The 23929-nt window shown below is 48.6% G+C and overlaps 1 protein-coding gene across 1 annotated transcript in view; it reads right to left on the reverse strand.

Annotated features, from left to right (window-relative positions):
- RANBP17 (RAN binding protein 17) overlaps positions 1-23929 on the reverse strand; it is a 243532-nt gene that overhangs the window by 44936 nt on the left and 174667 nt on the right. Inside the window, exons 19-22 of the mRNA XM_056133105.1 lie at positions 20265-20368; positions 14559-14647; positions 6304-6411; positions 4091-4173 (exon numbers count right to left, since the gene is read on the reverse strand). Coding sequence (XP_055989080.1) covers positions 4091-4173; positions 6304-6411; positions 14559-14647; positions 20265-20368 — 384 coding nt within the window. The remainder of the gene's footprint in view (positions 1-4090; positions 4174-6303; positions 6412-14558; positions 14648-20264; positions 20369-23929) is intronic.

Here is a 23929-nt window from a genome sequence, read left to right on the forward strand (position 1 = left end):
ACACACCCTCAAACAAAATGACAGAACTCCACAACCCAGATACCAATGGACACCGGAATCCCGATACAATTTTTTGAACGTCAAGTAAATAATCAGCGCTCATCCTATTCAATTTTAAGGTTTCTCTTTCCCCACACCAAGCTTTCTTAGAACGGATGAAAGGCAGCTCCACTGTGGCCGCTATTTCTCTCCCATCGTGCTCTACTTCAACCAACAGATGTCACTAAAGATACCGGTACCCAGAGGCAAAGGGAAGGAAAGATGAGACAAATGGAAATTGAGCATAAAAAAACATGCAGTTCTTAAAACCGAGAAGAAGTAGGTTTCCAAAGTAATAACATTTATTACACCACATACAACATTTTAAACCAAAAAATTTAAGAAGGAAATTTCTTTTATTAAGTTGCTCAGGCTGAATGGATCCTAGCGCGAAGTTTTGAAATACATGCTCTTGAAGCAATTTAAAACTCATTAGAAATAATAGGCTTGGGCTACTAGAAAATGTGGTAAAATTTAATCCTCATCCAAATGTTACCTGGGCTGTACAAACAGGAAATTGTTTTGTGCTACTGTGGCTGGCCTCGCAGCTGACCCTGAGCTGTAACTGCGAGAGCAGCTGAGAGCTGGAGCGAAATTAAAAACTTACATCAAAGTATATCATGACAGAATGTAGATAAATAAAACAGCATATCAGAAGTATTATTTTCCTGCCAGTCTCACTGAGCAGGGAGCCGGGAGGCATACCACCAAAGATGGACCCAACTGGGGGCTTCCGGACAGGTGCCCGACCCCTCTGTGTGGCCCCAGCGCTGGCAAGCCAGGTCCCCCATGCCCGTGAGAGGTGAGCAGCCAGGAAGCTCCCTGAGTGGGGGTGACCGCTGGGGTCACAGAATGTTCTGGCCTCGTTCCTCCCTGGACCTCCCCTTTCTTTGCCCCGGCCCAACACGGAAATAAATAATGCTGCCGCTTGAGGGCCCTACTGCCTTGTCTCCGGACCCATGGATGGCCACTGTCCACTCGCTCTCCCTCCATCCCTTCACGGAGCACTGGAGGAGCAGACATCATGGGAGATTACAGTGGGTGACCCCAGGTGTGGCTTGGCTGGCGGGGCTGTGAATGGGCCCAGAGAAGGGGGCGGTGTTTCTTCCCCCTCCCTCGTAGCACACGTCCTGCCGACAAGGTGGAAGGTCATTTTCCCACTGAGTCTTTGAATTCGGGTGGATGAAGGTCACCCTGTTCTGACGGACAGTGCCTTGTCCTGTGTGTCGATGGCCCACGAGGGCTGTGCCAACTCCTGACTTCAAGACAGAAGGGGCAAAGACCCACGGGCTTTGAAGACCGGTGCCAGCTCAGCGACGCAGTATCTAGCCAATCTCGCCGCCCCGCAAGGATCTCCTCACAGCAGGGACCCGAACGGCTCAGGGTCCGAGGGCTTTCAGTGTCGCCCCTGGTCGCGGCTTCACAACCACCATCGGGATGGTCTCCTCTGTTCCACAGGAAACAGAGCAGGAGAGACTCAGCAACCAGCTGAGGCCAAGTGACCAAGTGGCCGATAATAAGTCTATCTCAAGGGTTCAGAAGACTAATATATGCTAAGTGGTCGGGTTAGACTCTTTGGTGCAGCGAGAGCTGGAATGGAAATGAGCCGATTAGAAGTCTAAACTGAGGCAGGGTCTCCTTGTCTGGCTCCTGGGTCATTTTTCTTCTTATTTTTTTTAATTTTTTTTTTTTTTTTTGCTTTTTTTGGGTCACACCCAGCGATGCTCAGGGGTTCCTCCTGACTCATGCACTCAGGAATTACTCCTGGCGGTGCTCGGGGGACCATATGGGATGCTGGGAATCGAACCCAGGTTGGCCATGTTGGCTACGTGCAAGGCAAACGCCCTACCCGCTGTGCTATCGCTCCAGCCCCTTTTTAAAAAAATTTACTGAATCACCGTTATAAGCTTTCATATGTTTGGGTAACAATCACACAATGATCAAACACCCATCCCTCCACCAGTGCACATTCCCCACCACCAATCTCCCCGGTATACCCCCCTCCCCCCGCCTCCACGGCAGACAATTTCCCCCATACTCTCTCTCTACTTTTGGGCAGTATGGTTTGCAATACAGACACTGAGAGGTCATCATGTTTGGTCCATTATCTACTTCCGGCACACATCTCCCATCACGACCGATTCCTCCAGCCATCTTTTTCTTAGCGATCCCTTCTCTATTCCAGCTGCCTTCTCCCCTCCGCTCATGAGGCAGGCTTCCAGCTATGGAGCGATCTTCCTGTCCCGGGTATCTACTATCCTTGGGTGTCAGCCTCATGTTATGTTGTTTTATACTCCACAAATGAGTGCAGTCCTTCTATGTCTGTCCCTCTCTTTCTGACCCATTTCACTTAGCATGATACTCTCCATGTCTATCCATTTATAAGCAAAGTTCATGACTTCATCTCTCCTGATCCATTTTTCTTCTTAAGTGTTGATGGTTCTTTCTCTCTTCGTGGCACCTCCTTTTCTCTCCCTGTCTCTCTCTCCCCCCTCTCTTCCCCTGCTCTAATCCTCACCTGGTGTCTTTCTCAACTGTTGTTGCCCAGCTGTTGGCCGTGATGGGGACACAGGCGTTCTGAGGTCTTGTGACCTGCACTGATCTGACACTAATCTGGATGGTTCTTCCTGGGATCCCCTTTGTTGCTAGCTGCTGGCCATCCTCTTTTGTCCTAGACACTTGGCGAAGCTGGAGGAGGGCGGGGTCCCTAATCTTATTGGCACCCTGGTGACAGTGACTAAACCCCAAAGGAAAAATGACCCAGAGAAAGAAACTGGACCCTGATGAATGAAAGATACAGATATCCAGCATAGTCGGTTGTTTCAGAAAAGTCATCATACACTTGGTAAACCGTTTTTAGTTACTCAGAAAGAAATGAGGATCAGAGGGAAAAATTTTTTTTTTGGGGGGGTTGCAGTTGGGGCCACACCCAGTGCTCAGGGCTCACTCCTGGCGGGTTCAGGGGATCATATGGAGAGCCGGGAATCGAACGGGCATTTGCTGCATGAAAGGCAAGCACCCTACTGGCTGGGCTACTTCTCTGGCCCACAGAGGCAATTTTGAGGGCCGAAGGAACTTAAAGCTGACTAATGACTTGGGAAAGTGAAAACAGATACACAACAAAGAAGAAGAGAAATAAAACGGAAGCCAGGCAGTAGCTTCCGGCAGCAAGGTATGGCAGGGCCCAGCTGGCAGTCTGGATTTGGTCTGTGCATGGTGACACAAATCACAGAGGGTTTTTATCCCTTTGATCCCCATTCCTGGGCGCTTAAAGATCTCAAAGAGTCGAGAATTTCATTGACGGAGCTGTCAGAACTGGCAAATTTTAGGGTTAATGGTACTTTTAAGGCCCAGTTCTAACTAGTAACCAAACTTCTAGACTCAAACTAAAGCAGCTAGTCTTTTGTTTGTATGTTTTTCTTTTTGGGTCACACCTGGCGATGCACAGGGGTTACTCCTGGCTCTGCACTCAGGAATTACTCCTGGCGGTGCTTGGGGGACCATATGGGATGCTGGGAATCAACTCGGGTCGGCTGCATGCAAGGCGAATGCCCTACCTGCTGTGTTATCGCTCCAACCCCAAAGCGGCCAATTTTAAGTCTAGATTCAGATTCTAGGGATGCAGTGGCCCCTACTCCCCACTTGAAGTATTTACTACCCTGGACCAGGTCATTTCCCCCAGAGTCAGAGAGGGACAAACTGCTTTCAGCTCTCCTAAGCCAACACCACAACCCCCCGCTGTAGGTTTAAGCAATTTTGAACAGGTGTGAACTTTTCAGTCTTCGACCGAGTGCATTTGCTTTGCCTACTGACACTGCAGCTTCATCATGAAGAGATTCATCAAACTGGCCAGGCATGATTTGTAGGCAAAGGCATGCTGCTGACTTCTGCTGATGCAATCTGATCGCTACCTGGCTTTCTACACTCCTATTACCCAGCCCACAAATTCATACAGATATGAAGGTTCAAAAGAACAAAATAACAAACATCTTTCTTTCCTCCAAAGAGATAAAGTTATATTGCAGAGACAAATATGGAAAAAGATACTCACCATAAGTGCAAATCATTTTACTAGCTTCTCTGAAGAGAAGAATTCCATTAGGAGATGATACATCAAAATTCAAACGCTGGGATCTAAGAAAGATAGCAAAAAATTAGACTATGTGTGCTGATAAAGAACCCAGCTGTAGGTTTCAAAATGCCTTGCATCTTTTCACATATTAGAAATAGAAGCAGTACAATTATACCTTTTTCAAAAAAGTGCCATTCCATTCAACAAGTGTTTATAAAATATGTATGCTAATCTTCTCTAACTATAAAGATATCAGGACATTGAGAAGAGCTATTTTCATTTATTTACTGGTTCAAGGAATTCGCTTGTTGTCAAAACAATACCCTGACGTCTTCTATCACAGACTTCTTACCTGTTTCTCCTTTCACGCAAAGTGGTCGGCAGATTAAAAAAGAAAAAAAAAAACCCTAAGCAACTCAGGTGCATCTAAGTTTACACAGATGAGAGAAGTAGACACATATGTACCAGAGCTCAGTTTTGGAAAGCAAATTCTAAAGGGACAGAGAGGAAAAGGGTTCTTCGGGCGTATTTCAGACGCACAGAATCCCATGCAGGTTGCATCCGGCACGCACAGGGCACAAGGCAAGAGAAACCAACCTCGAAAGTTCTGGATGAGAACAGTACGCCTCCCTGGATCAGAGCAGAGGGGGCCCGCCTGCGCCAAGGTAGGAGGTTGACATCCCGCCCTGACACACAGCTGCCTTCCTCCTGGTTTTGGTGATGTGCACTCAAGAAATACTGGTATATTTTTCAAAGGATTAGGAAAAAAAGAAAAAAGAAAAAAAAAGAAGCAGGCAGGTCATTGCCAAGAAATACCCCAAAACAAAGACCGTGCTGAAGTCTCGTTTTCCAGGAATGAATTATTGCGCCACCATGCTTGAGCAAGTGCTGAGGATTCAGGGCAATTATAACTAATTAGAAATTATGGTTTCTAATTAATGATTGCTATTGTGAACATTTGATTGCTGGCATACAATTCCCGATTAAGGAAATGTCTGTTCAAAAACTCACAGTAGATTCTAGAGCAATAGGAGAATACCATTCTCAGAGGCTACTGGGCTAGACAGGCATTTATCTGCCTAACAGCAGATAAAAAAACACTTTACAATATAAAATACAAGAATTTTCTTCCCCCTTAGCACTAAAAGTTGTATCAGAAATGAGTTATCTGGATGAAAAAAAACCTCATAATTTAATAAATTAATTTCTAATATAACACACACAGCCACCCTTTCATATTTAAGGCGTCTAAGAGAACACTGAAGGGGAAAAAAACCAACCCTAACAGCCTTCTGAAAGAATAATACTCACATTTGCTTACTTGTCAGGCTGTTCCCCACCTCTTGCCTGAACATTTTTAAGGGACCGCGGTGAGACTCAGCCCAGAGCTCGCCCAGGAGCTGCGATGCCTGCTCCTTCCCGGTCTGGGTCTGCCACTCGCAGTAACACGCTTTCCCAGAGACCCGTGAAACGGGATGGCTCAGTGACAGGTAATTTGGTGCGAAGCCATACTCCCGGTGACATGTTTTAAAGTGGCAAGACCAATTAGCTTCTTTCTGTTTTGCTCTTTTTAGCGACCTCTTTGGTTTGTTTTTTGTTTTAAAAATGACATGCTGGGCTTTTGAATCTGCTAGTCTCTGCAAATTATAAGGTCAACCGAGCAATTTCTGAGCAGCGTTTGTTGTGGCGGTTTAAATGGAAACCGGAGGGGCAAAAAAAAAAAAAGGCATACAAATATCTTGGCATGAAGGAGGAGAGATGGCTTAGAAGTCGGAGCAGGGACGGTCCCCCCTGGGGTCCCCGAGATAAACTGTGTGAACCGTGAACTGCTCTGGGAATTCATTTTCTTGTCCAAGAAACAAATAAAGCAGCTCAATTCAGAAGCCTCTAAAACTTCAGCCCGGCTTCAGGACTCGGCAGCACGGCAGCGAGGCAGTGAAAGGGTTAAGGCAGCGGCCCTTCCTCCATTTTGTGTCTTTGAATATTCTGAGGAAAGGTGGCTCTGATCTGCCCCAGTCAGTCCCTGCAGGCACCTAAGCCTTAGTTCTCTCCTCCTCCTCCCCACAACGCTGCCTGTTAGCTCTGCTGCCAAGCCCGGAATAGACCCAGGTGGTGCAGGAGAGGCCCTGGCCACAGGACAGGCAGCCCCGAAGTGGGGGGCCCCTCGGCCCCCTCCCTGCCACGCCACTCACCTGTTCTGCAGCATCTCTGCCATGAGTTTTAGGATGGGCGTGGTACACGCTGGCTCTCCGTGCCACTGCTTGACAGCTCTCTGAAGGAGCGGGAGGTACACCGGGTACCTTTGATAAAGTCTGTTAAAGAATTTAGCGACATTCCTGGACGCCAGGCACCCCATCCAGAAAGAGAGGAAGCAGCTTGCTTTTGCTCGTGTGGCCCACAGTGGCGCCTTCGGAGACGCCGTCTCGTCACCTGCGCAGCGGCTGAGCTCGCTGGGGCTGGCTGCAAACGCTCAGCTCGGTTTGTAACCTGTCACACTCATCGTGGTGTTTCCCTCCTGGCCTACGCTCCACACCTAAGAGACCCCCTTCCCACGTGCCAGATGAGCGACCCGTCCTTCGCCAAGAATGATGCTTAATACTGCAGAAAGGGAGATAAGTTTCGTTAACGAGGCTCAAGAACGGCCAGTGGACTGCTAGTGCCGGGGTTTCGGGGGCATCACGCTACTTCAGAGGAACTGTGGGCCTCTGAGCATCACCCAGGGGGCCCTGCGGGTCATCCCTGGTGGCTCCGCATCCTCAGCCCCCCCACCTCCCCGCATGCAACTGTGGGCCAGGATGGCTGAGGAAAACCAGGAGGGATGGGCCTCCCCTCGCTCCCCCACAAAATCCTAAAGGCTGAGGAGATAGTGATAACGAACCCCACGTATTCATCTCCCAGGTTAGAAATTATTGCCCTTGGTCCCACTGGCCTCTAAGGAAGACACAGGGTGGGAGGGTTAGGGTTTGGTGGAAAGCTCTGAGCGGCATTGGATGAGTCCAGATCCGACTTGCTCAGAGTCTAGTTCCGTGTTCCCCCAGGAAGACCTTGTCCCTAGTCCGAAGTGCGCTCTGAGCCGTCAGGGGCCCCGCGTTTGGCCCCCTCCTCGCTGCGCGCACACACGGGTGCAGAGCGGACAAAGGCTGACGGTCCCAGCAGCAGACACAGAGCCGCCGACCTGTTGCCTTCCTCCCAGAGCTGTGCTCTCCCGTGCTTCCCTGGGTACCTACAGTTCGGTGGTGTGTATGTCTGTGTGGTGGTGGTGTGGGGGACAGACCCCAGTGGCCTTCGCTGCTCTCAGGCAAGCGAGGCATCCTGGTCCCTATGAGAAGTGGCCCTGTCTCCGGCCCAGCCCCCACCCCTCATGTCTCCTCGCCTCTCCATCTGCTCCTGGCGCCCCCCGCTCACTCGTGCCTGTCCACTCCTGTCTCAAGGCGACCCCTCCTCTGGCTGGACAAACGGCATCACCCTCACCTTCACCTGTGTTCTGCATCTTTCCCTCAGCAGTGTGGCCGGGTGGGCAGCCGTGTTCTGTCTGTTCCCTGTGATGTCCAGTGGCAGCAGGGCGGTGGCCTGTGTCCCCACGGGGTCCCTTGTGATGCCTATTGGTCCCCAAGGTTCCCACACGGGCGTCCCTTATTCCCAGAAACGCCCCCGACACCGCCTGGCTCCCCACCCTCACCCCTGGCCTGGGGGTCTGGGCGAGGCGCGGCGGGCTGCTCAGGCTGCGGTTCCCTGCCCTCTGCTATCATGGCATTCTATCTCTCCGATTCTATTGACGCTTTTTGGGAGCAGGGCCTCGGCACTTACTGTAAGCGTAGATCTACAAAGCAGATGGTAGTAAATGTCTGTCATCGACAACCTGTGGCCTGAAAAGGAGGTAAAGCGTATGGGACTGGAACTGCCCCCTGGATTCTTCCAAAATGTGCATTTCACGCTGCAGCCGCAGAGGAAGCAACTCACATGACATTCCATGCCAGCCGGCCCTCGAAGCCCTTTCAAATGGGAAGCTAACGAGAAGTGCAAGAGGCCATCCTCTTGTGCCCGACACCTACCATTTAAAGCTTTATAGTCAGGGAAACAATCTGCCGAAGTACTTGCTGACAGCCCATGCTATAACTCTGTTTAATGTTTTTAGGTCTTTGGAGACACCAGGGAACCAAACATTAAACAGTTCCTGCCGTCATGGAATTCATATTCTAACAAGATAGAAAACAGACCAAATAAATACACAGGATGTTAAAAAAAAAGACTGCAAAGAGGGCCAGGAATGTGGCAGAATATGCCTTGCATGTACTACATGTGTATATGGCCCTGGGTTCAATTCTTGGCACACCACACACACACACACACACACACACACGAACGCACCGCCCCCACAGTAATTCATAAAATAAAAAGCACCGCCAAGAAAAATAAAGCTGAGAAAGGAAGTTAAGATAGTGGGAATATACATATGAGTGACGTTTCAACTGGATAAAAATAAGCGAATCGGTAAACAATGACCAACTTTTGGTTCTTCCCCGACAACTTAGTTTTGTTTTATGGGCTAGAGAATTCGTTGCTTTTCCGAGAAGGCCAGCCCTGTCTGTGTGCTCTCTGCCACGCGAGGGCTGGAGGAATCCAGAGTCAGGAGGGTTTTTCTTCTTCGGGGGGACTCCCGGGCTCACGTGAGGGTAGTGGACACAGATGGGGCGTGCTCTGAGGACCGTCTCTCAGAAGCGGCGCCAGAAGGGCACAGGTGAGAGATAACGCTGCCAGATCTCCCAAGCACAGACTCGGTCATGAGTGGGGGTCGGGGGTGGGGGGGGCACGGCGAAGCATCTGGAAGGCACATCGGGTCACGGAGAAGACACACCTCAGAGTCCAGGATGAGCAGTGGCACACACTCACCCCTCTGCATGGTATTGGGAGTGTCCCTATATCTCAGCGCACATGGCGCTGGGTCCGGGACAGGGCCGGGGGACATGCGGGGCTGCCGGTGTTCTGCGTGGAATGAGAGCAGGCCACTTCTAATATGCTGCTGACAGAGGTGACTGCCACCGAGAAAATGAGCGATTATTGGAAAGCACAGTAGAGGTCTACCAAGCAGCGGGGTGAAAAGGGCCACGGAGCGCGGGCGCCCCACGCAGATTGCAGGGTGAGAATGAGCGCCTACTCCCGGAGTGTAATTTTTCAGGGGCCTTGTGAGGACTCCCCTCAGATGGATCAAAGGAGACAGCGGGGGCTTTGGGTAGGAGAGGAGGCACCCGCGGCGTCTCCCCCCTCGGTCTGCACGGATGGCTGTGCTCGCCATCAGATACGCAGAAAGCCAAACACAGTGGTGTGTTGTATTGGAAGAAGCAAACATGAAAATGTGAAAACACATAGAGTTTGCCGCTGCTTCTTAAAACAAAACAAAACAAAACAAAAGAAAAAACAAGCCATACCCAGCAGTGCTCAGGGACTATGCCTGTCTCCGTCGAACTCTCTCCAGCTCAGAGCTTGGTTGATAACATGAACCAGGCACCCATCCATTCATGCTCACGTCCATCCATGGGTCCCTCCATACATCCACACATCCTACCCGTCCATCATCCTCACATCCATCCATCCACCCGCCGCATCCACTCACGCATCCTGTAGTGAGTGGTCCTTTCTAAGTGCTGAATATCAGGAAAACAAAAAAAAAAAAACGAATGAAAACACAGTTCTTGCCCTCCGGGATTTCACAGCAGAGCTAGCCCTGTTCCATCTCAGGAGGCAACAGAAGAGTTCTTGTGAAGTTGTTAGCAGATGAGGCTGTGAAGATGTGGTTTCTGAGCAGAAAAACCTTGCTGGTCAGAGCTATGTTTTTTGGGGGGTCACACCTGGCGATGCACAGGGATTACTCCTGGCTCTGCACTTAGGAGCTACTCCTGGCGGTGCTCAGGGGACCATATGGGATGCTGGGAATTGAACCCGGTCGGCCGCATGCAAGGCAAACGCCCTACCCGCTGTGCTATCGCTCCAGCCCCCTGAGCTATTTTTTAAAAGCTTTTGGCGTGAGCAAGACATCTGTCCCTTCATTCATGAAGGCACAGTCGGCTGGAAGTGGCCCCTTTTCTGCTGTCTACCAAATGCCCCCTCCGTCTTTAAACACTTCGCCCAACTTCCACTTCTCTTGGCAGCCTCTTCCTTCTCTGTGTTCAGACAGCCCTTGGCGCACACGTCACCCACTCATTAGCCATTTGTTATCTCCAGTAGATTACGAGCTTCTACGGGGTAGCCCTTTCATGCCCTCTTACTGCCTGGCACCGAGAACTCAAGAAAGAATTTGCTAAATGTTTTATAGGTTGCTTTCTTTCGTATTTCAGTTTGTCTGGCACACCGCTGGTAATTTTTTTTTTTTTTTTTGCTTTTTGGGTCACACCTGGCGATGCACAGGGGTTAGTCCTGGCTCATGCACTCAGGAATTACTCCTGGCAGTACTCAGGGGACAGTGTGGGATGCTGGGAATCGAACCCGGGTCGGTCACGTGCAAGGCAAACGCCCTACCCGCTGTACTATCGCTCCAGCCCCGGTAATTTCTTTTTATGAAATACAATGCTGGGAGTCAAAAGTACCAACTGCCCTTTACTATTTTCAGCCCGATAATACACCTGAACTTAGGCCATCAGAAAGCTACTGACATAGTATTTCTAGTGTCCGATGCTCCCCATGTGGTAAGACCTAGAGAAACGCCATCCCCTTTCCGGTGCTTTTCCCTACCCCCAGCTAAACAGTCACTTTCTTGGAATCTATTTCTGTAGTGACCTAACCGACTCCTCTTAGCCGGGGCAGGGTTTCAGCCTCAGCGGTCTCGATCCCTTATGAAACCTAGCACAACAGTTATCAAGCAGGTAGGATTCCTTCGCCTCATTCCCTATCAGGGAAAGGAACTGATGAATGGTGGAGGATTTACTTTGTTGTAGCCACAAGGGAGGCCCTTGATGTCCATTCACTCACTTCTCCCCACACACCTGTGCTAGGTGTTGTAGGCCCTGTTCTGCGGAAGAGGAAACGATGATCCTGGGACAGGAAGTAACTTGCCCCAGACCCCACGGGCTGTTGAGGGATGAGGCTGGGGCTGAAACGGAGGCACCGAGGCTGTACTATGTCCAGATTTGTGCTCTGTCGCATCTCACGGTCCCACCTTGCTTTGTATGACGTGTTCGTGCATACTGATACACAGCCCGTTAGAGAACAGCGGATTGAACCATCAGATCGTGGCTGGGAAGAGCAACACACACACACACACACACACACACACACACACTCCTTCATTTTAAAAATGTTCCTCTGGATTCTGACTATTTTGGCCAAAGTATGATGTAGGAAAAGTTTACACGAGTGACTGAATGCACTGCAAGGTGAGATTTTTTTAAAATTTTACTTTTTATGTTCCTATGTTTTCACAACAGGTGCACAAAAAAGAACACCAGTGATTCTTGCCTTTGCCAGTGGTTGGAACAGCTTGTGAGCATGGCTGCCATGTAGTTTCAGGCAGTTTATAGTTTGGGAAGGCCAGAGTGATGAGTAGTACAGTTCATGTAGCAGCTAATGCAGTCAGTGTTTATAGAAATGTTTTTGAATTAAATAGCTAACCACTAAAATAGCATTTTATCAAATAACCCCCATAAATAAAATGCATTTTGACTTTAAGATGACATGTGTTCTTACAGGATGCTTCTTCTGCATGCTAAGGACTGTATAACAAATTAAAGAACACACATTTATGTGAATAAAAGGCAAATAAACTTTCCCTGGCAATAATGTGGGAATCATCACTGACGGTTTTGACAGATCAATATTTCAGAGAGAATAAATGACTTTCATATCTGTATTTTTTAAAAAAATCATAAAGTTATTCATTTTTACATTACTAGAATATTTTGGAAAGAATCTGTACTTTATCACCTGGAACTGCTTAAAGTATTTCAAAATATTTTAATAAACCTTTTTGAATTATCAAATAATGCAACTTTTAAACAAATTTTACTATTATTATAAATATTTGCTCTTCATCCCTTGCCCAGAGGAAAACTATAAATCTTGTCTCAACTGAATGAACACCATTTATCATATTCATTTTGTTGTCAATACAATTATGAAAAGCCTTTGGCCTTTTCCCAAGGAAGCGGATTTGCTGCTGAAACTCAATTATTATAAGCAAGGCTGGTACCTAGCCGCCCCGTTTGGCAATCTAACACAGCTTCCTGTAGAAGTGACATTTTGACCTCCTTCCCTGACCCCTAATAACGCCAATGTCTTTGGTCAAACGGAGAAGACAATGGTTTCTAGTTCAAAACAAACATTAAAGTTCCAGGGCTTTCCATCTGCTATTTTCTGCCATCTGCTGGACAAATGTTTCACTTCAGACAGGTGACAAGAAGACGGAGCTGAGTAGGGAAAGGAGAACATGTCATTAAAAAAAAAACTTACATCGCAGCGTGTCCTGTGGGCTCCGGCGGTACCGGTGAGGGCAGGTATCCCCGTATTTGAGCCCGAGGGAAAGGCTCTGACCCGGGCCCTGCCTAAAGACTGTTGCCGAGAATGCAGCGGCCTCCACGCACGGGACCCTAGTTTCAGGATGACGGTCAGTGTTTCAAAGAAGCTCAAGTTTTTACTTTGTAAGCCTCTGTTTACGCTTAGGGTAGGAAAAGGATCATGTCGTAATCCCAGTTTATCCTTTATAATCAAACTTACATTTCCATTTAAAACGATGATTATCTGCGCCCGAGTAATAGCACAGTTGGTAGGGTGCTTGCCGTGCATGTGGCTGACCCGCGTTTGATCCCTGGCATCCCATAGGGTCCCCCGAGCACCGTTGGAGTGATCCCTGAGTGCAGAGCCGGGAGTAACCCTCAAACATTGCCAGGTATGGCTCCCCCAAATCCCCAAACCAAAACAATATATATCTACATACATATTTTATATAATGATGGAAAGACATAATTTTCTCAATGATAGGTAAAATTCATCTTTTTTGGGGGGAGGTCTTACTGCCTGTGCTCATTTCCCAGCTCTCTATGGAAAATTCTTATCTCTAACCCTCTGATGGACATATAGTTAATTTTAACAGTAACTGAAAGTGTATGTGGGCATTCAAATTCGTGTTTTATTTTTTTAAGACGTGTCCAGATCTCTTGTTCGTTACGGCTTTGGCTCTAAGTGTGGAATGAGTAGGTGAAGACGGCCTTAGAAGTTTTCTGTCATTTATTAGAAAGGCTAGACGGCTAAAAAGTGGTGTAACCATGAAACAAATAAGGAAGCAAGCCAGCTTCGCAGAATTTCCTCAGGTCCTCTGATAATTTCCCAATCAGAAGGCATGAAAACATGCTATTTCACGTGCGCGATCTCATAAATGAGGACTCCCTGTTTAGATCGAGGAGGTTTCAGACAATATTACCTAGATAATACTAACGGTGACCATTTATGTTGCCAGGTAAGAGGCAGGCATTAGACAGCGCACACCCCCTCCTCACCGAGTACCACGGGCCGGGGAAAGAGACGTCGCTCTCTTTTTCAGGATGAGGAAAATTGGGACCAGGTGAAATGGCCTTCCAGGGCGTCCACTGCAAGTGGAAAGCAGGGCTGCAAGCCAGCTCTCTCCTGACCCCAAAGTCCGTGTTCTTCCTACTCTTCTTTGGGGCGTGGGTGATTGGGATGTGTACATACGTGTATGTTCGCTATCTAGCTTGCTGTTGGTATTAAGCCTTGGGAAAGGTAAATTCAAATTCTGTTCCAAATAAAAACCCTGACCTTTTATTTCTCTCTCTTCATGCCCACTGATATTTTCTTCTCTGGGTTTTTTTTTTTTCCCCACACCAGGCAGCACTCAGGGCTCACTCCCGGCTCTGCACTCAGGGATCCGTCCTGTTGATGCTCTGGGGACCACTGGGGATGCTGGGAATTGAACCCAGCTTGGCCACGTGCAGGGCAAGCGTCCTCCCTGCTGCACCCCCAGGCCCCCTCCCCCATTTATATTTTCAGGATGGTGAAAAGCTGGCGTGATGAGTGGATGAATTCTCAGAGAGGGAAAAGGACCGTTTCTGCCCTGCTAACTGAGACAGGGTAGAAATTCAGATCTCCTAAAAAAAAAAAAAGCCCAACAGTGGGGTCTCACTGAGCTGGGGCGTGACAGGCGTGAAAGGCGCAGACAGACCACCCCTGCCACCCCGACAGACGCGAACAAGGTGGGGCTGTGGTGTTTTGAAGCCGTCACCAGTCCAAGGCACCGGAAAAGTGACCTCTCGGAGCCGGTCTCCAAATGCTGTGCTCAGTTATCTGCACGCTGTCTGCCACTGTGCTGTAATTTTTAGCTGATTACACATTAGTTCATTTAGCTCTGTTTCCTCTTCCCTACTGTGCCGTACTATTAAGCCAAAGCGAGGGGGCCCGGCATCCCTCTGTGCGCAGAGCTGGTGTTGTCACAGTGTAATAAGGATACATCCAGTCGAACAGCATGGTGTAGCTGGTCTTTGTGTTCAGCGCAGAGGCAATCCCTCGAAGATCTCTTGCCAGCCCGATCAGCATACGCTGTCAGTGGGAAAGAGACACAGTAATTGATTTTCACGTGAGCGCGGAGCAGATGGGGTAATAATCAGGCAATAATGACCACGTATCTGATTTTGATTCATTAGCTCACGCGTCTCGCTCAGACCCCTTTCAATGGAAGAGGCTCCTTAAACAAGCCGGTCGGCTGACCAGCTCCGCTCTGCCCTTAGAAACGAAACCAAGTCCTGTTTCCAAGAACTCAGGAACATTTCGATTCTTCACACGGTTTGCTTCCGAATAATGTCAAAGTAGGGGGAAGAAAAAAAAAAAGACAAGGGGCCGATAATTTCACAGAAGAGAAACGCACAGGGTAGAGATGTTATTTGACAATAAGCACATCTCCACCGTTTGGCTCGCACGACGTCAGTCCCCCTGAACGGTCTGGCGAGCGTCCTGGCAGCGGGTGGGCTCCTGAAGACCCCGCAGGAAAATCCTCAGCAGCTCAGGACCAAACAAAACCGAGCAGGTGCTCTCTCGGAACCATGACACACGTGACGGCGCTCACGTTCTCCAGGCGAGGAAGAGGGTTCTGGATTTGATCTCAGGAGACCTGAGTGGCAATCCAGTTTGACTTCTGACCTGGAGGACTTCAGGCAAGACCCTGTGTCAGCCTCGGCATTCTCATCTGTAAAATGGGCTAGTGAGGCTTCGTTCATAGAGGGGTTGTGCGGCATACGTTTCATGAATTCGTGTGAAAACGCCTAACAAGAGCCTGACGCCTATCTTGCATGTTCTGTACGTAGTTCTACCAGAGGGAGACAGAAAACTCGACTGAAAACAACAACAACAACAAAACACATGGTCTGACTTGTAATCTGGACTCTTAATTAAGCTGTCCTTAGGATGATGCTTGAGAGGAGCAAAAGAAAACCCAAGAACAGATGCCGGAATGTCAGAACAAAGAGTACAAATAAACATAATTGCAGAACAAGGGGTGGGATAATTGAGACATGCAACTGTGATTTCTAGGAGAAACTGTTTCCCTGGAAATGTGTGGTCTCTGCACTTTCTTTTCACCAGATTTCCTTTCCTACAATTTGATAAATGAAAACCTCTTTGGGAAGGCCTTTAAATTATCATTAAGGACTTGGAAGCGAAGCTCTCTCCAAACGGAACAATCTGTCGGAACTTTCTTGTACTTTCTGGGCCTCCCACTCCTCAAAGCCCACACCGGAAAGGGGAACTGATTTTTTAGAATCGTTGGCTTCTATACTGCCTCACGGTTTGGGGTGAAGGTTCTCTGAATTCTGTACCTCCAAAGCCCGAGTATCTGTTGCTGCTTCTTTAAATCATTTCTTCTGCCTTTCGTAATGGTGCGTCTTTTGTCTTTCTATAATCGGCGAGCTTTGCTGGTGGTTTTCTTCTGTGCCTTGCATTTTGCCTTTTATGTAACCTATTTTCACCACCAGGTGCTGGTTCTTCTCTTTTTACCTCTCCACATTCCCCCAAGCAGCCAGAACAAAACACATCTTTCCTCTAAGAAGTGCAGTTCTAGTTGGATTACTTAGCTCTGCAGTCTCTCCATTACGGTGGCCGTTTGGGTCTATTCTTAATCAGGCACATTTAGCAGCTCGCAGGCGCTGAGGTTCTGCTATGTAGAACTACGGGCCCCTCACTAGCCAACTCTGAATTAGTCAGCACGAGAACCCCAAGTTCTTTGATGCCTACTGCAAAGCGCTCGTAAAATATCTCAGACTGTTCTCATTACACAGAAAGGCTCCTATTTATCACAGCTTTTTTCTTCCTTAAAAGATGACAAGTTACTCTAATGGACTCGCAGGCATAAAATGATGGCAGGGTTTGGTTTCAGAGACGAAGAGTTCGTACGTAACCCGATGTACAGTAACCAAAATGTAATTCTACGTAGAACTAGCATGCATGCTTTTAATACATGAGATGGGGCGGGAAAGCTGTCGCGGATGGGGGGAACAGGCTTCTCTTCAGACCTGTCTCCCCCTCAGAGCTGCCAGATTTCTGAGATACTCTGAGGATACACAGACAACACTGAGATGGCCTCCCCCCCCCCCCCCCCCCAGCTCAGAACCGAAACATGCTCAGTTCCTCCAGGAGCTCAACCCTCCATCCAGCTGTTTCCAAGAGATTGGGGGGGTGATTCTGGTTAAAAAATTGAGGGGCAAGGAGCCACAGTTGGAAGTCTCACTTAAAAATAGCACGGAGAGGTCGATTTCCCAAGTCGCCCCTCTCCCTGCCGCTGGCAAGCCCGCGGGGAAAGCGAGGGGCTCCCCGTCGTCGGGGCTGGGGCGTGGGGCAGGTCTGGGGTCCCCCGAGCGGAAGGAGGGTCCCCCTCTTTGGAGAGTTGGCGGAGAAAGTGCGCGGGCGCTCCGGCTCGCTGCCCGGGAGAACGGTTGTCTGGGTGCCAAGTGTGAGACGGATGGGCCGGGAGGCAGCTGAAACGCGGCTCCTTCCACCCTGACCCCCCAAAACGGGGTTTCTAATGGAAAGTCTGACAGACCCTTTCCTGTAGTGGCACTACTGGGGGCAGCTATAATATTATCCTCATAATTCTACGATATAATAACAACAAAGAAAAAGGAGGTGAAGGGTCATTGTGCTTTGTCTTTAGAATTAAGATGGCTGTCTTCATCCTTACAGCATACTCTTAATTCTGGAGACACATCTTAATAACCTCTAAATAGTTCCAACAAAAGAGCCGTGTCAGAGGAATGAGCAGGCCCCAAGGTGTTTCAACTGGAGTGTTTTCATCTGCCTTTATTGCTCTATCCCTCTCCAGAATTAAGGCAATAACCTGTGATAAATTATTCAGGAACTGCTACAGGGATCAAAGCAAAATCATTCTGTTAAAGTGCTGTTTGCAACATTTGGCACTTAGTGCGAAAACTTTTAATGTGCGCATGCTGAAAATCAAGGATTTTAAATAATTTAACATCGTGGAGTTTTTACGAAGGGACTAAAGATAGCAGGTTCCTATTTAACTGCTCCTCTTCCTCCGAGAAGTTTTCATTCATTTTCCTTAAAGCCGGTGACGTCATGGCCAAATCAAAAATGATGCATGTGTTGGGGGGGAGAATTGGACTCTTTTACCATCGCTGCAAGGACAGGGGAAAAACACAGATTCCGATGGGAGGCTTTCGAGCAAGGATTTGTCAAGCATTTCCTTCCTTCCTTCCTTCCTTCCTTCCTTCCTTCCTTCCTTCCTTCCTTCCTTCCTCCCTGTACTTGGAAGCGGAAAAACGGAGGCAAAATTCAATGTTCCCTTCAATTTTATTGGGCCTGAGTAAGAAAACAAAGCTATAAATTTAAGAGTTTTGCGGCACTTCCTCTCCTCGCCACCGTATTTCAATTTGGCAACACAGGTCCTTAATGTTTATGTTCATCCCGAAATCTGCATTTGAAAAATATCTATAAACAGGGAGTTAGAAAATGCTGGTAAGGGCTGCAAATTAAATGAATTTGGCAGTCCTGCGGCATTTTCATGGAGATATTTTAACAGCATCACCTCCTGTGGATTGGAATACTAAATACTTTATTGAAGAACAAAACAGAACTGTTTTTATCTCTGGTACTTGCAAAATGAAGTACCTGAAAGCACTTTTGCATGTATTATTTATTCATTGTGATAGAAAAATAGCCTTAACCTAATAAATTACATTTAAAAGCATTTAGTGCAAAAGTTTTGTTTATGATAAAGCAACAGATTTAGTTCTTTATCGGTAGCTTAAAGCACCAAGTTTTCTTCATACAAATTAGACAGATGGTGCTTACAGTAGAATTTACTAAAGGTCTGTCACAACAAATGCAGCCAAGCTGCATATTTAATCACTGCAGAATCTTGTCTACCTGCAGCTGCCAACTGCTAATCCAATTTCCCTGATAAATGTGGCAAGAGACACGATCTGCAATAAAGAGCATCTAACTCCATTTTCCTGCAGGGCGTCTTTTGATGAACATTTAGGACGGAAGCACGGAGTGCACTGTGTGGCCTTGCTTCGTGGCAGCTGCATGCGTTCTGAGGCACAGTTCTCAGGTTACTCACTTAATTCTGCCACTATCATTACGTTGCTATCGATCTCCGTAGCTGCTGCCTACACAGCATTACTCTAGATGAAGCTGAATCAGGCAGTTATCATGCATCAAACTTGCTCAAAAGCCTGGAGATTTCCCCTTAATTACTTGTGATTTTATTTGCAAATACCGTTAAAGTGTAATCAAGCAGTCACTTTCCAGGGTCGTTAAGAACTTGCTGGTTTCGGGATATATCACTGGAACTCCATTAAAAATGGCTCTAGGAAGATGGTTTCTATCAAACGAGATGGGCTCCCATCAAAACGGGCTCGGTGCATAATGAAATCTTCGAATGAGACAAATGCAATTTTTATAAAGATGGTGTTTTAAAATCTCGCTGCTCCTTGTTGGCTTCCAACGCACCAGTAGCCACAGGAAGGCTGCAGAGATTTTGCCAGACATGGGGGAAAAAACATGGCAAAGAGAGCTGAAAAATATAACTGACCTGAGAAGAAACAAGATAGAATTCTGGTGAAGAATTTCAGCAAGACGACAAATACCAAGATACTCTTAAGTTCCTTTTGTTTTTTAAATCCTATATATATATATTTTTTCTTCTTTATTTGTTTATGGAAGAGGAGTTGTGCAAAAGGATGGTTAACTTTTTTTTTTTTAAAGCATACTCCAAATCACAATAAAACACAGCTTGGGCATCTAGCAAAGGTAGCCATTCTCTGGAGTCCATTTATCAGTCTTTTAAAAATAATCATCGGTGTCAATCTATTTAATATAGCCCCGAAACAGTATAATTTCAGAAGAATGCTATTCCTATTTAGCAGACCTCCTGCTCCCAGCCCCCCACATTAAAATATGGGGCTGCTTTGTCGCAAACAGCTTGCTACACTTAAGGATTTTACTAATAAAACATAATGTTGTCTTAGATATTATGACTGTTGCCACAGCTGAACTGACTTGTCAAATCAATCCTAATATGGCTCCCACAGGCACATAAAAACCTTATTTAGCTATCAGTTATCCTAATCACTTTGTTCAGTTTAAGAATGCAATACTTCAAGACCAGTGCCTATTTATACATATATGCCGAGCCATTTAATAAAGTCTTGATTTATATAAATTCTTGTTTAAAAAAATATTTAGCGATGTTGCATTTTAGCATCTGTATGTTTGTGCAATCTTCTGTATAAAGATGTCGAGGCATCCGGGGCAGGGTGGAGGATGAGGAAAGTGGAGAACCCACGAGAAACTTTCTTTTAAAGAGACTTGACTGCTACAAGAGACGTCTGGGCCACCTCACCATAAACTGACTACCAGAACCCTCCGCAGACTCCAAAGCCTTTTTTTTTTTTTTTAATAAGATACTAGGAGAAATACTCATATGAAAAGTACTCAAAGAACTACTTGTATGAAGCACTCAAGGAAGACTCAAAAGAATGCTCAGATGAAAAAAAAAATACTCAAAAGACACGTTTGTGATCAGAAAAACCCGCCGAGGAGACACCCAGGGCTCACACCCCAGCAGCACCTTTCCCGGGTTCTGGCGCTCCAGGGTGGGAGACACGAAACCCTCTTCCTTGGTGCTTGCTTGCAAACCCACCTTTACATCATCTTGCTTAAAGTTGTTGTTGAATATCTGTAATACGGTCTCAAAACAGACCGTGAGGGGCAGCATGAAGTTCTCAAATTCGTCCTCGTCTTCGCCTATCAGAGAGACAAAAGGGTCAGCATGGTTGAGCAAGCAAGCCACGGCCGACTAGCGTGGCCGCGAGGGCTGCATTCAGCCTTCCAAACGGTCCAGGGCCGGGTCAGAATTTCCTGGCTCATTGAATATGCTGGCGCTTCCGTCCTCTCTTTCGCACCAAATGAAATAGCCAAATTACTCACCACCCTTCTTCCTCCCCCTGCCTCTTTATTGGCGCAAACAGACTCTCGCCCCGGGCACCTCAGCCCTTCAGCTCTGGGGGCCGCGATCACTTCCCCGACGACGACGCCTCGGGAAAGACGGTCCCAAGCTGCAGAGACGAGGCTTTCCCCCAGTCTCTGGGTGCGGAGGCACCAGTGGACTCGCAGACTCAGGTGCTCAGATAGCTCTAAATTGTGGCTCTCTTTTATTTATGTCCTTTATTTGATATTAATTTGTTGAAGAGCTGGCAGGGAATCTTTTATCTTACAAATGGGAATGGGGTCCCTCATGGGTCACTGGGATTGTAAGTCCATTCTCCATGGGTCCACTTCCTCGGGCACCACACGCTTCCCTTTCTTTACAACGAGGCAGGAAAAGACACATTCTGTTCTCCCTTTTTTCCCCCTTTTCACAAGCGGACTGTGGTTTCCTTTGGGGATTCTGTCCCAGTCAGATCCGTCACATCACACCTGGATGCGGAGAAAGCGACAGTGTCATACTCTGTTTCCAAGGGGACTTCACAGAATGAGAGACGTGCGTCTCTTGTCCAGCCTGTGCTCTGGGAAGCTCCTTGTTACTTAAGGGACAGGTGTGGACAGGTCAGCAGCTTGCTCGAAGGAGTACGGGCCGTTGAAGCGGAATGGGTCAGTTCAGACTGATTTTTCTGCTGCCTATTTGTCAAAAGAGCTACAGGAAGGGAAAAGATCTCAGAGGAGAGACCCGTGGCTGGCCACGGCTGGACCTGGAGCTCGAGTATCCGTGTCTTCTAGTAACTCCTGGAGACAAACCCCCGCCGCACCGCAGACCCATGGGGACAGGAAGTTGGGGCCGAGACGGGGGCCCTGAAATCCCACGCACACCGGTGTCTGCGGAGCAGGAAAGGAGGCGGGTCCAAAAACACAGCCAGGGCCGAGCAGGAGCGACTCAGGGCTCCTCTGTGCAGCGAGGTCAGTGCTGGCCAGGCGTCTCTGCCTCCCGCCCTCCCCAGCATCGTCTCTGGAGTCCCACGTAATGGAACCGGGGCTGCCTGAGTCCACAGGGGGTCTCCTGCTGTGGACAGGAGTCAGGGTCCAGTGACGTGGTCCCCCGCAGGCACCAGAAGCCCTTCTTGCTCCTGCGAGTCCAGGCCGACCCACGGCTCTCCTGCCATCTGCAAGGGATCCTGGCCAGGGATCCGGAGGGGCCTCCGTCTTCCTCTGGACTCCACGGCAGCAACTCCCTCTCAGCAACAAACAAGCACCTGTCAGGCCGCCACAAGTGGCAGAGGCAGGCACGGGACCGTGGACCCCGCCAACATCATTCCACGGCTGGCAGTCACGAATGCAGGGGCACCAGCGTGGCTCACTCTTGTCCTCCCCGCCAGCCCATACCACCACTATCCAGCTTTTTTTCCCCCTTTTTGGGTCACATCCAGTGATGCAGAGGGGATACTTCTGGCTCTGCACTCAGGAATTCCTCCTGGCGGTGCTCAGGGGACCATATGGGATGCTGAGAATCGAACCCGGGTCAGCCGTGTGCAAGGCACAAACCCTATCCACTGTGTTATTGCTCTAGCCCCCGCTATCCAGCTTTGCCTGGACGAGTTGAGACCCCCGGCCCGGGTGGGTCTGCCTCCCACACTGCTTCGCTATGGGACTTACAAGCCACTAAGATGAAAATGTTCCTTGAGGGTTTCTGCGAACACCAGGTATTACAGGATGCAGAGACCAGAAACTTCTCAATCAGTAAATACTAGTGGTGGTTCTGGCGCTAGCATTGTGGGTCGGGCCTGGTGGATAGTAGGGAATAGTGGACGGGGTATCCTGGTGGACAGTGTGTATATATACACACTGTGTGTATAAATTATATATAATTTTTATTAGTGAAACACCATGAGGTACAGTTGTAGACTTACAAATTTTTGTGCTTGGGTTTCAATTATACAATGATCAAGTACCCATCCCTCCACCAGTGCCCATTTTCCACCACCACGGGTCCCAGCATCCCTCCCACCCCTCCACCCCCCCATCCCATCCCACCTCTGTGGCAGGGCATTCCCCTTTGTTCTCTCTCTCCTTTTGGGTGCTGTGGTTTGCATTGAGTGGCAAGTGGACAGTACATTTGGATGATAGGCACTTGCTTCATGAAAGTGAATCTTAAACATGGCTTTTCCCCCTTTTCTTTTTAAATTCATCTTACTTTTTAAAATGGAATCACCGTGAGCTACACTTACAAAGCTTTCATGATTGAGTTTCAGTCATACAACGATCGAACACCCATCCCTCCACCAGTGCACACTTTCCAACCACCAATGTCCCCAGTATCCATACCCCTCCCCCTGCCTCTATGTCAGACAGTTCCCCCCCCCCCCCCCACACACTCTCACTACTTTTGGGCATTATGGTTTGCAATACATATATTGAGAGGCCATCCTGTTTGGTCCTTTATCTACTTTCAGCACACACCTCCCGTTCTGAGCGATCCCTCCAACTGACTCCCTGACCCCTTCTCTCTTCTAGCGACTTTCTCCCCGCACTCATGAGACAGCTTCCAACTGTGAAGCAATCTTCCTGGCCCTGGCCCTACTGTCCTCGGGTACAGGGCTTGTTTCTTAACCTCTCCTCCCCTCCTGTAGAAATGAACACAGTGGACAGCTGAAGTAAAACACTACTCAATCCTAGAGCAGAATAGCATGAACGTGCCTAAATGACACACTCCTCTTTGGGGGAAGATACGACCAGGCGTTTCCCCGGGGGTGGGATGGTTCTCAAAACGGCGAGAACGGCCACAGTGGAGATGGTCGCTCCGAGAGTGGGTGCTTTCAGAGTGCTACGTCGGATCTGAGCTCGGTTTCTCTAATCTGCGTGCTTGGGGTCGGGTCGTCGCGTTTCCTAAGCCAGTGCTTCCCAGAGTGCGTGGTCCTGCCCCAGCCTGGGCTTTGATGGTGCAGCCGGAAGGTGCTCTCGTCCGTTCTCTTAAACAAGGTAGATTTCCAGGGAAGGGGGACTTGCCGAGTAACTTTCTGAAAAGGGGGCTGTGTAAGCCTGGGGAATCTCTGATCTGAGCCGGACTCCCTTGGTCAAGTGAGTTGGGGCGGTTGTGAACTTGAAGTGTCTGTCAGCGGTGCCCACGTTCTTGCTGCTTTGGTGGTCCATGGCGTGGGCAGGTGAGGAGGGCATCAGAGAGGAGTCCCGCAGGCCGGGTGAGGGGCCGTGCATTTGCCCCGCCCACATGGTGCCGTTCGAGTTTCCAGCGATGGGAGGAACTTGGTGGGTCCCTGTGACCCAATGGGCCAGGTTTGGTTCTGGGAAGGAATCCGATGCATGTTGGTAGATTGGGTGCAGACGGTGGTCTTGCGGAGCTGCCACAGCTACTCTCGG

Source organism: Sorex fumeus, unplaced genomic scaffold (assembly GCF_029834395.1).
Source record: "Sorex fumeus unplaced genomic scaffold, SorFum_2.1 ptg000097l, whole genome shotgun sequence".
Taxonomy (NCBI): domain Eukaryota; kingdom Metazoa; phylum Chordata; class Mammalia; order Eulipotyphla; family Soricidae; genus Sorex; species Sorex fumeus.